Source organism: Microtus ochrogaster, unplaced genomic scaffold, assembly GCF_000317375.1.
Source record: "Microtus ochrogaster isolate Prairie Vole_2 unplaced genomic scaffold, MicOch1.0 UNK27, whole genome shotgun sequence".
In the NCBI taxonomy this organism is placed as follows: domain Eukaryota; kingdom Metazoa; phylum Chordata; class Mammalia; order Rodentia; family Cricetidae; genus Microtus; species Microtus ochrogaster.
This window is the reverse complement of record NW_004949125.1, coordinates 4,876,211-4,893,405: the sequence shown is the minus strand read 5'-3', so window position 1 is coordinate 4,893,405 and position 17,195 is coordinate 4,876,211. Positions and strand designations below refer to the sequence as shown.

General features: G+C 46.8%; 1 protein-coding gene across 1 annotated transcript in view; it reads right to left on the bottom strand.

The window, feature by feature from the left end:
• Positions 1 to 1,661: 1,661 nt before the first annotated feature.
• The window catches only part of Arpc1a (actin related protein 2/3 complex subunit 1A), a 24,689-nt gene continuing 9,155 nt past the window's right edge, over positions 1,662 to 17,195 (bottom strand). Inside the window, exons 4-10 of the mRNA XM_005368055.3 lie at positions 15,002 to 15,224; positions 14,014 to 14,121; positions 8,953 to 9,165; positions 5,601 to 5,676; positions 5,236 to 5,429; positions 3,205 to 3,295; positions 1,662 to 2,045 (exon numbers count right to left, since the gene is read on the bottom strand). Of these exons, the coding sequence (XP_005368112.1) occupies positions 2,007 to 2,045; positions 3,205 to 3,295; positions 5,236 to 5,429; positions 5,601 to 5,676; positions 8,953 to 9,165; positions 14,014 to 14,121; positions 15,002 to 15,224 (944 nt within the window). The 3' untranslated portion in view covers positions 1,662 to 2,006. The remainder of the gene's footprint in view (positions 2,046 to 3,204; positions 3,296 to 5,235; positions 5,430 to 5,600; positions 5,677 to 8,952; positions 9,166 to 14,013; positions 14,122 to 15,001; positions 15,225 to 17,195) is intronic.

Sequence of the window (17,195 nt, the reverse complement as noted above, 5' to 3'; positions counted from 1 at the left end):
GTACAGATGGTTGTGAGCCACCATGTGGTTGCTGGGAATTGAACTCAGGACCTCTGGAGGAGCAGCCAGTGCTCTTAACCTCTGAGCCATCTCGAATGAAACCCTTCAAAGTATGTTCCTTAGGAAGGTCCAAAGCCTGGTGGGGTGGTGAGCACTCGGGAGGCTGAGGCAGGAGGATGCCTAGCCTTGCCCAGTGGGGAGCATGCACAATGGTTACTGCTGGGGTTCTGGTTATTCACTTCCTCTGGTGCGCTTGAGTTTTGTCAGCCCTCAAGTGTAACAGGAACAGCAACTATAGAGGTCTTGTGCGCACTCAGCACCTACCTTGGCATATTCAAGCACACAAGGCAGTGTTGACGGAGGAGTTCCTGATGTCAGGGGTGCCAGGAGGGCACTGCAGCACAGGGGTGACTGAGGCAGGGCCAACAGGCCAGCTCCCAGGTGCTGCTGCCATGCCCTCTCTTGGAGATAGTAAGGTCTGCCATGTGTCATCAAAAGGGTCATTTGCTTTCAAATTTCTTAACATTCTTAGACCCTTGCTAGCCAGTCCCAACAGAGAGCAAACTGCCACCCAGAGGCCTGGGGCTGTGGCCCAGTTGGAAGAGTGCTGGCCTGGCACACACAGGGTCCTAGATTCCATTCTCAGCACCACGGAGCACACCTTACAACTCTGGAGGTGTAAACCACAGTTCTTCAAGGTTATTCCTGCTTGCATAGGGAGTCCAGGCCAGCCTGGGCTACACGAGACCCTGTTTAGTGCCTATCTGGCTTGCCCTGTGCAGTGGAATGAAGAGATGGTCACACTACGCTGCTCCAGATTCATGCACTGATTTTGGTGTTGGGAGACAGGATCTTTTTTTTTTTTTTGGTTTTTCGAGACAGGGTTTCTCTGTGGCTTTGGAGCCTGTCCCGGAACTAGCTCTGTAGACCAGGCTGGTCTCGAACTCACAGAGATCCGCCTGCCTCTGCCTCCCGAGTGCTGGGATTAAAGGCGTGCGCCACCACCGCCCGGCGGGAGACAGGATCTTAATATGTAGTCTTGGCTGGCCCAGAACCTATGTAGACCAGAGCAGTCTCAAATTTGTGGCAATCCTCCTGCCTCCACTCCACAAGTTATCCTGCCACTCATTTAGATTTGCATCTAGAATGATCCTTAGTCTTGTCCCATCAAATGTGATACTGAGTTAGGATGGAAATAGCTCAGGCTGGACATAGGGATCTCTAGGCCAAGATGGCAGAGGCCCCCTTTTCTCTGCTCATGGGTGGAGCACAGGAAAGAGCCTGGCTAAGCCACAAGTCTCCAGAGCAGCCTCTAACTGGCTCTGCCCAGCAGAGGAGGAGGGATGCTCCACGGCTCTTCAGCTATCCAGTATAGGGTCCTGGGCACCAATTTGCGGAAGGAATGCTGTGTTTCCAGAACAGACAACTCTATCTCCTGTGAGACACGATACACTGTTTGTTTTTGTACCTTGAACTTGCAATCCTCCTGTTTCAGCCCTCAATAACTACTTCTCCCTGGTTGAACGTTGTAGAGGACAGTGCAGTTTTGGGACCTGAGGTCTAGGGCCTGACCCTAAAAATGAACTAACCTAATGAAGATGGATCTGTTCCACTAACAACACAAATAGTATGAAGGGAAAAAAAAAACAAATCAAAACACATTTGCACACTTGGGTTTTTAATTTTTTAGCAGACAATACACACTTCCCTTACCCTTTAAGTTAGTGTGACAATCTTCCATAATAAACTACTTAAAGAGAAGCTTTGGTCAAAAATGGAATGAGATAGCAAAATCAAAACAAAATGAAAAGAAAGAAAAAACAAAAAAGAAACCCCTGCTGTCTTTAAACCCACACTTCACCCACAACATCCACATGAACACACGCTAGTTGCTTGATAGTTTTGACAGTGTTTCCATGGGCCGGCGGTCCTCACCAGCATGCCAAAGGCAGAGTGTGCGCAGCCCCGTCTGTTCCTCGTGCTGGATGGCAGAGGCTCACACAGCTTCACATTATCCGGAGGCCCTGGATGGAAGACTCCAGAGTCTTGAGAAAAGCAGAACATTGGTCAGTCCTGAGGATTTGCTGCCCGTTTCCTGAGGTGCCACACTGCTGCACCCCTCCCTGGTAGGTACACAAGCCGACCTTCCTCACCCTCTACTCTCCAGACCTTGGCTCCAGGCTGGTTCCCCAGGCCTGGACATCTCTGTTCCCAATGGGCTCACACCATCTCACTCCTTTCTCTCTCTCTCTTCTTTTTTTTTTTTTGATACAGGGTTTCTCTGTGTAGTACTGGCTGTCCTGAACTCACTCTGTAGACCAGGCCAAGCTGAATTCAAATTCACAGAGATCCACCTGCTTCTGACTCCTGAGTGCTGGGATTAAAAATGTGCATCACTATGTACTTTTTTTCAAAGATTCACTTATGTATTCTTATGTGTATAATGTTTGCCTGAATGTATGTATGTTTGTCACATGTGTGCCTGATGTCTGTGGAGGTCAGAAGAGGGCAGTGGATGCTAGAACTAGAGTTACATTTGGTTGTGAACTGCCATGTGGGTGCTGGGAAATGAACCCTGAGTCCTAAGCAAGTGGTCTTAACTGCTGAGCCATCACTCTAGACCCCTATACTATTCTTGCACTACCACACATTGTGTGTGATTGTGTGTGTGTGTGTGTGTGTGTGTGTGTTCCATCTTCTCAGCTCACTGCATTATTTGGGGGCTGGGGGAGCAAGGTCTTATTCTCTAGCACAGACTGGCATCAAATTCAAAACAATCCTTCTACCTCAGCTTCCCAAGTGTAGGTATTACAGGAATGAGCTCCATGCTATTTGTATTTATTAAATAAATTTCTGTAAACTATGAAAATCTGTCTACACATAGAAATGTAAGCTAGTGGCCAGCACAGGGCCTGTCTCAACAATGGCATTCAAGGTTTCTTGAAATCAAATACTATTTAGGAGACATCAACCACCCACTAGGAATGCTGGTCCCCTCATGCTTAAAGATCTGGGGCCAGCGCTGCTTCCATACACTGAAGGGAGCAATCTTCCTTTTAGGAAGAGTTTGAGCACAATCATGTAGAGTAGAAACACTTGGAAATCAAGGGCTAGGGTAGTCCAGTAGAAGAGAGCTCTCCTAACAAGTGTGATGCCCTGGGTTCCATTCCCAATGCTGCATAAACCAGTACCAAGAAGAAATACCTTGAAATCCCAAATTGTCATGGCTCCATCGATGCCAGTAGTGCAAAATTTTCGACAGTCTTGTTTGTCCACCTCATAAATAGACACCTGACTAAAAGAAAAGCAAAATCAAGAGATTGTGAGGTCTGTGTGGAAGCGAGCCCAACCCTCTTCACTCACTGTAAGGTCCACTAAAGGAAATGCACTCAACTCCTTACTCTCAAATAGTAACATGTCCATCGGCATTGGGCCATATCAGTCAGAGTCAAAATATCCCAAAGATAGCTGGGCTCAAATTCAAGATTCATCAAGGTGACATAGCAAGACCCTGTCTCAAAACAGGAGGAGGTGAGGGCCCTCACTAGCTTGAGATGTGGTTCAGTTGGCAGAGGTCCTGGTTGGATCACCATTAACATCAATTGTGTATGTTGGTACATGCCTATGCCTACGTACCCTAGCGCTTGGAAGGTAGAGGTAGAAGGTAAGTTTAAGGTCATCCTCAGTAACGCAGAAATCCTCTACCCACCTATTTCTCCCAATCCCCTACCCCAGCCTATTTAGTGAGTCTGAGACCAACCTAAGCTACATGAAATCCTATGTCAAAAACGGGGGGTGGGGAGGGGCACATGTTGGCACATGCCTTTAATCCTAGCACTCAAAAGACAGAGGTCATCAGATATGTGAATTACAGACCAGCCTGGTCTACAAAGCAAGCTCCAGGCCAGCCAAGGTGCTGTATAGGTTGTGTGTGTGTGTGTGTGTGTGGGGGGGTGATTTTGTTACTGAAGTCAGAGAAAGGCAAAAGTTGAAAGAGGAGACCAGAAGGAGAGACAGTGACCTCACAGCATGTGATGGGTTCAACAGGGAAGGGACTCAGTAGTGATGCAGATGTAAGGAACTGTTTTGATTTTTCAGATACAGGCGTGACCAGAGCAGGACTGAAGCCAACTGGTCTCCAACAAGCCCTTTCAAATCAACCTTCCAGGACAGCCAGGGCACAAGGCCCAATGCCTCCCTTGCATTTTAAATCTGTCTTTATAAGGGCAGGTGCTGTGCCTTGGTGGTGGAGTGCTTGCCTAGCAAGTCTTAGGTCCTGAGTGCAGTCCCAAGTCCTAAACACCAAAGAATACACAAATAAATTGATTCATCACAATGCCAGCAGCAGGCAGTCACTCCTCCAGATTCCAGCAGAGCCCAGCAGATAAGGGAAACAACCTACGTGAGCTAATCATGTGGAAACCTTCCAAGATGCAGCTTCTCTCCTGTCTCAAATGTCCAGATGAGAGTCTGCCCTCTAAGGACACTGTACACTACAGCAAAGGACTATGTGTGCAGCCTAGGAGCTGGGGATGGCTTTACATGCGTTACTACTTCTTCAGCTAACTGCCTGTGTGCATGGATGGCAGAGGACAACTTCTGGGAGTCGGTGCTCTCCTTTCGCCACGTAGGTTCTGGGAGCATACTCATCTGTCAGGCTTGGCAGCAAGCACCTTTATCCACTGAGCCATCTTGTTGGCACTCTTGCCTCAGTCTCCCAAGGTATTGGGACTACAGGCCTGTGCCACCATGCCCGGCATGAACCTACCTCCCACACACATTGGGACACTACTAGCCAGCCAGGCCTTCTCTGATAGGGTCACACTCCTCCTTCTGCATGCCTGCTGCTAACTGCATCTTGAAGGCACAATGATGAGGTGGTGGCAGCTCACTTTTTGTTGCTGAGATAGGGTTTCACCATGCAGTCTTGGCTCGCCTGGAACTCACTATGTAGGCTATGTAGACCAGGCTGGTCTTGAATTCACAGATTCACACCTGCCTCTGCCTCCTAATGGAGGGATTAAAGGCCTGGGTACCACATCCAGCCAACTCTTCTCTGTTACAATAAGCCCTTAGGTGGGAGGCACAGGCTTAGCACTGCCCTCATTCCTTCAGGGAGCTGGGGCCTGCAGCACAGAGGGCTTCTGTAATGAAATGACAAGGAGTGGGCACCTTGGCCAACCACCTCTTTACAGAAGCCCAGTGCCCTAGCTCCAGGCAGCTGGTGACACCTACGTGATGCTGTTCTGGTGCAGCGTCTCCAAGGCTGTGTTGCGGTCCTCAGTTGTGGCTCTCTTGTCCATGTTGCGGAAGCGTTCCATGGCAGACATGTTGCGCTGGATGCTCTGTTTTGGGACATCTAGCTTGGACACAAAGGTCAAACAGCCACGGTCGTCATAGTTGAATAGCATCGGGCAGCAGTCGTGGCCCTGAAATGGAAGGTTAGTCAGAACAGAGAACCCCTGCCCACCTGCCAACCCCAGCAGAGAGCTCCCAGCCACTCTTTCTCAGAAGGGGTGTGCTCTGTGCCTGTCACAGAGCATGCGTTATTCCTGGCTTGGAGATGCACGCGGCACACTGCAAGGACAACAGATACTTACAGCGGCCACAACGCTGTTCTCTGAGACGAACGACACACTCAGCAGTGGCAGGAACTCCGTTTTCAGAGTAGAAACCCTGAACACAAGAACACTTGTTACACTGGGGAACCACAGCCCATGGCTTCTTCACAGACAGAGGACAACAAAGACCCCATTCTCACAGTGGTTTCTGCTGTACCAGCCAACACTTCTCTAAAAAGAGCTCCCTGACCTCTCCTTGCAGGAATCTTAAGCATGAGGTGACCCCAAAGTGACCTTCAGAAACTGAGGCCTTGAGGCTGGGAATATAACACAGGCAAGGCCCTGGTTTGACCCCTAGCTCTCTATCAATCAATCAGATAAAAGTCAAGGACTGGCTCTCTCTAGCCTTTGCCCTGCCCATTGCTAAGGCATTGCTATTCATGGCCCCCAAGGAGTCCTTCCTTTCTGCCTTGTCCATCCAAGGTTTGAAGTCCTCAAACCTTGGCTCTGACCATTGCCTCTGCCTACAATGGCTTTTCCTTTCTTACCCGCCACAGCTCTTGCCGTCCTTCCTGCTGGTGAGTGCAGTCTGGTGCTGGCACTACAGAGACCCTTGCTGGCAGCCACGCCCTGTGAGAGCCACCGCTATGAGATGACTCTTGATCTTAGCCAGCTCACACTCAACAGCCGTGTGTGTGTGTACATGTACAGATGTACATAACCAGTTGTGGCAGAAAAACACCTAGTGATAAATGTTCCTACTGTAAACGTGAAAGCTGGAGCATGTGGCAGCCAGGGCAGGGCACCTAATGTCCTGCTCTATCACTCTTCTTCTGTCTGAAACCCTCAGGAAGGATCTCTCACTGAACCAGAAGCTCAATGTTTTGGCTTACAGGCTGGCCAGCAAATTCCCAGGGTCTGTCTGCCTCTGCCCTCAATGCTGTGGTCACAGGCACATGGTCATGACTGACTTTTACATGGATGTTGGAAATTTAAACTCAGGTCCTTGTAAATGGCTCTTACCCACTGAGTCACATCCCCAGACTACGGGATGCATTTTGGAAAGGCGGTTGGTACACACCTATAATACTAGCATTTGGGAGGCAGATGCAGGTGGACCTGGGGTGACAGCCCAGTCTAAATGCCACAGTGAGCTTGAGGACAGCCTGGCTCAAAAAGACCCTGTCCCAGAACACATCCACATACCCATAGAAACTGCTAAGTGCTTGTGTCTCAGGAGGCCCCTTAATCAAGCAGCTACAGAATTAAAGGACTAACACATTATCAGAAGCTCAAGCTGTGGCATATTTACACTAGAGAAGGGGAGGGGTGGAGTGGACAGAGCTGAAACAGTCAGCTTACTAGTGAGAATGAGTGCAGAGGAGACACGCAACAGTAACAAGTGCCGAGAGCCGCAGTGCTTCAACAGCCAATCCAGAACCAGCACTGCCATTAAATACCACCCAAAGTAAAAAGACTAAATGAGAATGTGCACGTATGTATGCATATTTGAGTGCATGCGCATCATAGAATGTGTGCAGTGATAGGACAACTTGTGGTAGTCAGTCTCTTCCTCCATGAAGTGGATGGATTCCAGGGACCAAACCCAAGTCATCAGTCACCTTTACCCACTGAGCCATCTCCCCAGTTTCACATGTTTGGTGTTTTGAGAGTCTTTAAGATAGCCCTGGCTGACCTCAAACTCATGACCCTCCTGCCTCAGCTTCCTGAATGCTGGAATTTAAGGCTAGTACCACCATGCCTGGCTTATAAAACTATATTTAGGGTTGGAGAGATGGCTCAGAGGGTAAGAGCACTGACATCTCTTTCAGAGGTTCTGAGTTCAATTTCCAGCAGCCACATGGTGGCTCACAACCATCTATAATGAGATCTGGTGCCCTCTTCTGGCCTGCAGGCATACATAGACAGAACACTCTATACATAATAAATATATATTTTTAAAAAAAACTACATTTATTTGTGAGGCTAAGGCAGGAGGATCATAAGCTTGACACCAGTCCAGGATACATAGCAAGTTCCAAACATTATTTTTAATAAGGGTGAGCTGATTCCTATAGTAATCAGCTTAGGAGAGAAAATGTCACCTCTGCAATGTCATGTTTTGTGCCTCCCCCATGACACAGAGTGGCCAGTCTGGAGACTGTCACAATGAACTTTCCTCAGCTACCATGGGGAAGGGCTCACAGCGAGGAATGGATTCCTAAGAGGAATCTCCAGGCTTCTTCCTCTGCTACAGAGCAAACTTTTACTCCCATATCTGATAGTGCTTCAAGGCTGAGGGGGTGACTCCCTCATGAATGAGTCATTGCAATTCGGGTTCTTCCAGCAGACTTCCCAAATAGCATGAAGGCAGCATTGTTCTCCAACCGTGTGGAATAAGAATGGATCGCCTTTCTATTTTTTGGGTGGTGTAAGGGAAAGGAATTGAAGGTGTGTGCATACCACGCAGGTTCAACAGACTCAGTCCTGTTTACTGAGAAAGGGTCTCAGTAAGTAACCCAGACTGGCCTTGCACTCATCCTCCTGCCTCTACCTCCTGAGTGCTTTAAGTATGTGCCACCATACCTCACTGGGATTTCCCTTAAGGCTGGTAGGTAATACTGACATTAGGAAACAATCACAGACTTATTAGTGCTGTCCTCCAAGCCTAACAGCCTTCATCTTCATCAGAGAATCTGTGACTATTTTCCAGAGACCCTCAAGGTCAAGCCTGTTGGCACTGCCTCATAGGAGGGGGCAGAGTTACGGGACCCTCACCTGGGGTCCCAGCTGCTCTATCCTGTGGCTCTCAGCTAGCTGTATGCAATTCTGCCCTAACTGCAGGTCGTCTAGGGAGAGGCTAGAGTGTACTGAGTGTGGAGGGCTAGGTAAAGTGGGGGAATCCCATCTATGCCTCTATGGACAAGTCATCCCTGGCAGATGAGACTGCTGAATGTTGTTATCTGCTTCGGAGTCGCCCATGCTCTGTGCCTAAGCCCAGGAAGCTCAATGCCTGGGAAGCTGGACCTCAGTAGGATCGTCCTTTGGTTGCTGTATGCATACTGCCTCAGGTGAGGCAGGTACTTGTTCACACCTCCCCTAGTAAAGGCTCACAAGACACAGAATAACCTGGCTATTCCAAAGGCACCCTTGTTAACAGCACACCAGGAGGGTCTTCAAAGGGACACTACCAGTACTTTTACCAAGAAGTGTTCCTGGAAGGAAGTCCCAACTCCTTAAAGTCTCCCAACAGGTATTTAACACCTGCCTATAACTTTAAAGGCAGCTACAGCTGTTGAGGTGCTCAAAAGATACTAGGACAGCGGCCTCAGTGTGCTGCTGAGAGCTTTCATGGAATGTTCCACCTTCCACCTGCAAGGCAAATACTCACTGCACACTTTTTGAAGCATCAGCAACGGACACAGTGCTGTCATGGCTGACCCAGGCCAAGCGGCTCCCACTGGCAGAGAAGCTGACCCCATGCACCCAGCCACCGGTGCCACTGCCACCAAATTCAGACATCAGCTGACCAAAAGGCATCTTGCTGCCCCAGGGAGTGCTGGCTGGCTTCTCATCCACCTCTTTGATGTATGCAGAAAACACTCTGTTGTTCAAAACATAGGAAATAAAGAAAAAAACAAATGAAAATGTGTGAATATGGAGCTGGAGAGATGGCTCAGAGGGTAAGAGCACTGGTTGCTCTTCCAGAGGTCCCAAGTTCAACTCCCAGTAACCACGTGGTGACTCACACCATCTGTAATGAGACCTGGTGCCTTATTCTGGCATGCAGACATACACGCTGGCAGAACACTGTATACATAATAAATTATTTTTAAAAAAAGAAATAAAGGGCCACTGGCAGCTACTGGAGGCAATGCAGAATGGAGGGGTTGGCCTGAAAGGGAACAAGGCACAATGGTAAGTTCAGATCCACAAGTGGCTCCAGACACAGAAGGGTTGAGGGGCTGATAGCCACAGTGAGGAGGTACTGCTGTCACTCCACGTCAGACTGTACTCACAGCAAAGCACCCTTTGCTGCCTCCTACAGCACCAGCCTCAGCACACACTCCAAGAGGCCCACAGTCAGTGGCAGGAGAGGAAGCTGCTGCTATCCTAAACAAGCCAGATATCAACTCACTTAAAGACAGATGAATGAGCTGGTAAACTGAGCAGGGCATATCTTTAATATCAGTACTCAGGAAGCAGAGGCAAGAGGATCTCTCCGAATTCAAGGTCAATCAGAACTCTGTAGTAAGACTACGTCTTTCAAAAAGGGGCAGGGGAGGGGGGGAGCCAGGGAGACGATCAATCAGTAAAGTGCTTGCTGAACAAGTATGAGAATGTTAAGTTCAGATCCTCATCACCCACATAGAAAGCTGGGTATGGCAGCATGCATCTGTATGTAACCCAAGCACTGAGCAGGGTACAAACAGATCCTGGAGGCTCAGTCTAGCTGAAACAGAAAACACCCAGTTCAGTGAGAGACTTTGACTCGAAAAATAAGGTGGAGAGAGAGGACAGTAATTGAAGTTAACTCTGGTCTCCACACATGTGCCCACATGAACACATGCATATACCACACAGAGATAAATAAAACGTGGAGTTTTTACAGCCAAAGTCCTCAGTCTCTTTCCAACTCCTTGTCTCTAGTTCCCCACAGCTGTATGTAATGTGTTTTAGCCCAGACTTAGGAAGGGGAGGGACAAAGTATCAGAGGCCGTGGGAATATACAGCAGGTGTTCAAAGGTCAACCCACCAGAGGAATGATCCTCTGATGGAGGAGAATCCCATTCAGGCAAGGCTCGCAGGACCACTGACTCTGGAAACTGTTGCTCCTGTCTGTAATTTTACGTGTGCAAGAGCAGCTTTGGTGTCTTCCCAATATTTGCACTGTAGTGTGCAATCTCACGTAATATGTATATGTAATCTCATGACTGCATCTCAATATTATGGGCACATATATCTGTGGATGGTCAGGAAGATGACTTCTCATTAACTGTATGGTTCTGATATATAGAAAATATACTAAAATATGCTTCACTAGATCTATTGTCCCACGAGAACTGTAAGACACTTAAGTCTGCTTTGTTCCTTTTACTCAAACTATACACAATTAACTCATTTTTACCTCAGAGAAAGTTCAAACTAGACTGTTTCTGTAAACAGATCATAAGTTAAAAACTTTACAGATGGCCGGGCGGTGCTGGCGCACGCCTTTAATCCCAGCACTCAGGAGGCAGAGGCAGGTGGATCTCTGTGAGTTCAAGACCAGCCTGGTCTACAGAGCTAGTTCCAGGACAGGCTCCAAAAACCACAGACAAACCCTGTCTCGAAAAACCAAAAAAAAAAAAAAAACTTTACAAATATACACAAAGCCAGAGTTGCAGATGTTGAACCAAAGTTATTAACAAAAAGCAACCTAAAAAATCATGCGAATTTTTTTCTTGCCAAGTCTGGCTGAGGAATAACTATGTTTTGCACTGGGCACTGTGCCCCTAGCCTCCAGTCAAAGTCTTACCCCAAAACCCATGAAACCTTGTGCTGCCATGGTAAACAGCTCTGTCCTTATTATTTACCCAAGGAATATGCTATGACCAATGACATAAAATTTTTGTAACTTTTTTTCTTATTTCCTCAAGCCTCCTGTAAAAAATGTATTTAAGCTAGGTAAACAAAGAAGCAAGAAAGAATTGGAACAAAGGAGAACTAGAAAGAATTAGAAGAAAATTAAAGGACAGAAAAATAAAGAACATGACCCAAATAGCATGTGTGTGAATTTATTCCTTATCACTCAGATAGAAAAAAGTTTAAGTTTAGTTCTGCTACATTGTGGAGCTTTTCTTCAAACCCTGGGAGTAGCCTTGAGAGCTGGACTTTTAGGGCTACTAATAACAAAGAACAGCTGGAATCTGCCTTCCAGTCTCTCCTGACCCCTCTTCTCTTTAATAAAACATCTGAGCCTGTGTGGTGAGTGCCCGCTCATAACTCCAGCCTCAGGAGGCTAAGGCAGAAGACCAGAAGTCAAAGGTAGCTTAGCTAGGAGGGGCAAACTACATCTTAAGACTGCCCAAAAGAACTCTGTTCCCCTAAGCCCAACTCCAGATTGACAGTGGCAGCTGAGGCTCCAGAAGGGTAAGGACATCATCTCCTGTGTGTGGAGTTGTAGTCACCTGCCAACATGTCCAGACAGTACGATCTTGTCTTGTTTTCCAAGGGAGCTAGGATGACTCTGTATAAATAACAGCTAACAAATACCTGAACATAAAGTTCCTAGACTACTCTAATGCCATCTTTTTTTTATTTCTTTATGGCAGTGCTGAAGACTGGGCTTTGGGCTTTGCTACATGCCAGGCAGGGGCTCTACCACTGAGCCACACCCCAGCTCCTCACTGGAGGATTCTAAGCAGGGGCTCTACCACTGAGCCACACCAGCCCTGTTTTCTGTTTTGTTTTGTCATTAAACCCTATTATTTTAAAATATAAATCTCTGGCCAAGTTTTCTAGAAATTTTTCACATAGGTACTGAACATGGGTGTGTCTCAACTTTGCCACCCAAGAGTCAACACAAAACAGTAATTATTAGCCGGGCGGTGGTGGTGCATGCCTTTAATCCCAGCACTCAGGAGGCAGAGGCAGGAGGATCTCTGTGAGTTAGAGACCAGCCTGGTCTACAGAGCTAGTTCCAGGACAGGCTCCAAAGCCACAGAGAAACCCTGTCTCGAAAAACCAAAAAACCAGTAATTATTTGCTTTTTTCTTTTTGCTAAAGAAAAAGTCCCCTGATAATCCTTTTTTTCTTTTTTCTTTTTCTTTTTTTTTTTTTTTTTTAGTTTTTCAAGACAGGGTTTCTCTGTGTAACAGTACTGGCTGTCCTGGAACCTGCTCTGTAGACCAGGCTGGCCTCGAATTCAGAGATCTGTCTGCCTCTGCCTCTCGAGTGCTGGGATTAAAGGTGTGCGCCACCACTGCCTGGCAAAGAACAACTTTCAAAAAGCAATTCCATCCCCCCTAGCCACAGGCTAATGACAAACACTGTAACTGGAAAAGCCAGTGCAGTAACAGCTCAGCAGCACAATGTTCGTGATTCAGGACATTTGGTTACTCTCAGGTTCACTTTGTAGTCTGTGGTCTGGGATACAAAATGAGGAACTGGCTGGGTGGTGGTGGCTCACACCTTTAGTCTCGGAAGGCAGAGGCAGGTGGATGTCTAGGAGTTTGAGGCCAGCCTGGTTTATGAAGTAAATTCTAGGACAGTCAGAGCTACTTGTTCCAAAAAAACAAAAAAAAAAAAAAAAAAAAAAGGGATGGGGGTGGGGGTGGGGATTTGAAACTGTGGTCAAGAAAAATGGGCTGGCAGGCACGAAGGTGCAGCTCGTAATTCAGCACAAGGGGAAGGCAAAGAAGGATGATGAGCTCCAGAGCAACAGAGGCTACACAAGTCCATGTTTCAAACTTCTTGTCCCTCAAAAACTGAGGAATAAGGGCTGAAGAGATGGCTCAGCAGTTAAAAGCACTGGCTGCTCTTCAGAGGTCCTGAGTTCAATTCCCAGCAACTGTATGGTGACTGACAACCATCCGTAATGAGATCTGGCGCCCTCTTCTGGCCTGAATGCCTATCTACCGCAGATAGAACACTATATATACTAAATAAATAAATCTTTTAAAACAAAACAAGACAAGAAATGGGGCTGGGGAAATGGCCCAGTGGTGAAGAGCACCTGCTGCTCTTGAAGAGGACTGGAGTTGGGTTTGCAGCACCTGTATCAGGGACTCACAACTACCTATAACTCTAGATTCTGTGCAATCCTCTTCTGGCTTTTGCCAGACACACATACATATATGTATACAGATAAATGAAATGAATCTATTTAAAAATAAAAATGAGAAAGACAGGCTGAAAGAGAGAGACAGACAGATGGACACAGCACGGGTTACTCCTGCACTTGGAACTGCTGACACTCTGCCTAAAGAGTCTGGCCTGGCTGACCTGCTGCAGCCCTTGCTTATTCCAGGGCCACATCCATCACTGCCTCTGCTACTTGTTCTTTTAATCACTATGCATCAGTTCACTAGCTCACCTGCTTGCTTTCTTCCATCTCCTTCCCTTTTTCTTGAGATGGGGTCTCATACAGCCTAGGCTGGCCTCAAACTTACTATGTAGCTAAGGATGACCATGAACTTCTGATCTCCGTGCCTCTACATCCAGACTGCTGGGGTTACAGATGTGCAGCATCATGCCTGGCTTACAAAGTGCTGGGGGATGGGACCCAGAGTTTTGTACAAGCTATGCAAGCACTCTCCTGCTGAGCCACACCCCCAACCCCCAGCTCCTTTTCCAGCCCACAAGTTCCCCTCATTATTGAGTCCCTCACAGTGCTATTATAGAGCCTTGGGAAGAAAGGAACCCCACGGACACTTGTCAAAGCAAAGTCTCAGTGTTCACTTATCCCCACCTGCACTTGAAGTCACATGAGCCTGCAGCCAGCAAAACGTTGTTGGGATGCCAGTCCAAGCTGAGGACTGTGGAACGAATTGGCTTCTTAATGTGCTTGCTCACCCACCTAAGAAAAGAGAAAAACTAGTTTACATTGTCCAAGCCACCCAATAAACCCAATTCAAATTGAATAGCTAAACTACATATACATTTATAAATATAGCTTAAATTCTAGAATCCACAAGAAATGTTAGCTACATTTATTGAAGTAAGTTCTGTAAGCCCAATTATTTTTAATGTTCTAATGATTTCTCTGATATCCTTTGGTGTATACCTGAGTCCTTTTTTATGGGCTAACTACCTTCCACATGCTTGCTTTTGTTAAACAAGAGCTTCCCATATAAAGTTCAGACTGACCTTGAACTTGCTACATAGCTCAGACTGGCCTCAAATTCCTGAATGCTAGGATTACAGGTGTGCGCACCACACGTGGCCTGATGAAATGTCACAGAATATACAACTTATTTTCAAAGACCACATCTGAGATGGCAGTAAGGTCTAATTTACCTACATAGGGGACAATCTTTCAAGGAACACAACATTTAACAGTTACTGTGGTTGAAACTCAGCCAGGAGGAAATGTTTCCTGTATAATTAAATTTCCTATTTAAAAAAGTTGGGGGCAGGAATGGGAAGGATGGAAATGAAGAAACTGAAGGAGGGAATGAGGGAGGGAGGAAGTAATAGAAAAAAGGAAGTAGGGAAGGGAAAAGGGAAGGGAAGGAGAAGAGAGGAAAAAGGAAGATTAAAAGAAAAGATGTCAGAACTAAGTCGTGTGCATAGGAAGAACAGCATTTATTCTGGGAGGAGGAATTCAAAGGGAGAAGCTACTTTCCGGCCAGAGAGGGGCCACTGCAGTGAAACATAGGGCCTTAACAAGTCCCAAGAGCACAGCCATCCAAGCATGGGCTATACAGAGAGGAAAGAGAGGGCACAACGTTGCTCACCAGTCATTTTCAGACTCAAAGTAACAAACAGAGATGAGTCGGGCCCCACTCCCCACAGCAAACTTATTCTCCAGTGGGGACCACTTCACAAAAGTGGCTGCACGGTTAATCCTCAGGATCACCAGGGTAGGCTTCCAGATGCCGTCTTTCTGACTCCAGACGTAGGCGTTCCGGTCTGCCCCACAGGTGACGATGCGGTCGCTCTTAGGAGCCCAGTCAATACCTGCAAGTGAGGCACAGGTCACTTGCTGCACCCGGCCAATGACAAGGGACTGGACTATTGGCAGTGAGAACTGGATATGGCATAGCATTGGGCTTGTTGGTTTCCTCCCATGTCTCTCCCATCTACAGCTATCATCTCACAGAAAACCAAGGCTGTTTCCCTCCCAGGTGTCCAGGAGGACTCGGGATCCTTACAAAGCCAGCTAGAACAGAACTGGGGATTTTTGTGTTTCTTTTGGGACAGGGTGTCAAGAAGCTAAGACTGGCCTTGAACTCACTATGAAGCCGAGGATACTTTTAAACTCCTGACCCTTCTGCCTCTGCCTCCTAGAGTTGGACTATAGGTGCCACAATGCCTAGCCACTTCTCTTTTTAAGTCACTTTAGATTTCTATAATAAGCAGGGAGGGAACAGGAGGAGAGAAGGGAGGAGAAACTGCTGTTGGGACATAAATTTAAAAAAATTTAATTAATTAAAAACTGTGATAAAAAAGATTTCTATAATAAAATAGTTTTGGGCTTGCTTTGTTTTTACATACGTCTTTGGACATGTTCCATGTGCCTGTGGAGGCCTGAAATAGTCATCTTGAACATTCTCTACCTTTATTTATTGAGGCAGGATCTCACTAAACTCATAGGTGGTCAGTTCCTGATGGTCTAACTACCTAGCTTGTGCTGGCAAGCATGACTCTTTCCTTCAGAGCTAGGATTATGGGCAGCAGCCTGTCCATCATTCTGTGGGTTCTGAGGACCTGAATTCCAGGCCTCACACTTTATCCTCTGAGTCTTCTTAGTCTATAAAATGTTTTTAAGTAGCTGAGCATCCAGGTGTGGTGGCACAAGACTTTAATTCCAGCACACAGAAGGCAGAGACCGGCAGATCTCTTAAGAGTTCCTGGCCATCTAGGGCGTGAGACCCTGTGCAAAACAAAAGCAAAAACAAACAAAAAAGAGTGGTAATCAAGTTGTTAACCCTGAGAGCACGCCAGAATGCTGCCATATGCTATACTCTGTTCTATGAAGGGCTGACAGTCTGAGAGAACACTGTTTTTTTTTTTTCGTTTTTGGTTTTTCGAGACAGGGTTTCTCTGTGTCACTTTGTTGCCTGCCCTGGAACTAGCTCTTGTAGACCAGGCTGGCCTCGAATTCACAGAGATCCTCCTGCTCGTGTGCCACCACTGCCTGGCTGAGAAAACACTGTTAATCCTGGAGTCCATTAGAGGTATATTTAGACTTTTCCAAGTTCTTCAGATCTAAAAGATGCCATCAGAAAATGGGTCCAAGTTCAGAGGACCTCAAAAGACATAGGGAGAAAAGTTATGAATATTTCAAAAATTTTGAGAGGAAGGTGGAAAGGGTCCTTTCATCTTTGTCTTTTCTCATTTAAAAATATTTCCTGAAGCTAAAATTCAAACTGAGTGTCCTTATTCGTTAAGTATAAAGCCATTGGTAACGGAACCTAAAGAGTCCAACTCTACTAGAAACAACGTCATGGACAGCAATGATGACACGCGAAGCTCCAATGCTCAGGAGCATCACATACTAATCACCCAGTAGAGCAGGAAGCATGGTTAGGAAGCACGATGGGGATGCTGGACACCTGTGTTTGTGCATGTGCATGGAGGCCAGAGGTCAACTTTGGGCATCTTCCTCTACTGCTCTTCCTCTATTGTTTTGAAATAGGACTTCTCCCTGAACCTGAAGCTCACTGTTTCAGCTAGACTGGCCAGCTGGCTGGGGATCTGCCTGTCTAGCCCACTTCCCACTCCTGCCTTTTGAGGATTCAAACTCTCACATGTTTGTGCTTTTGTGGCAGGCACTTTTATCTACTGAGCCGTCTCTCTAGCCCTATGCTGAACAACTTCCAAGGATAAAGAAGGTAAAAACATGCTAAGTTGTTATTTTGTTGTTGTTTGTTTTGCTGATCTGGGCAAGAATAACTTTAAGCTAATGAGTATAAGAAAGTCTCATGA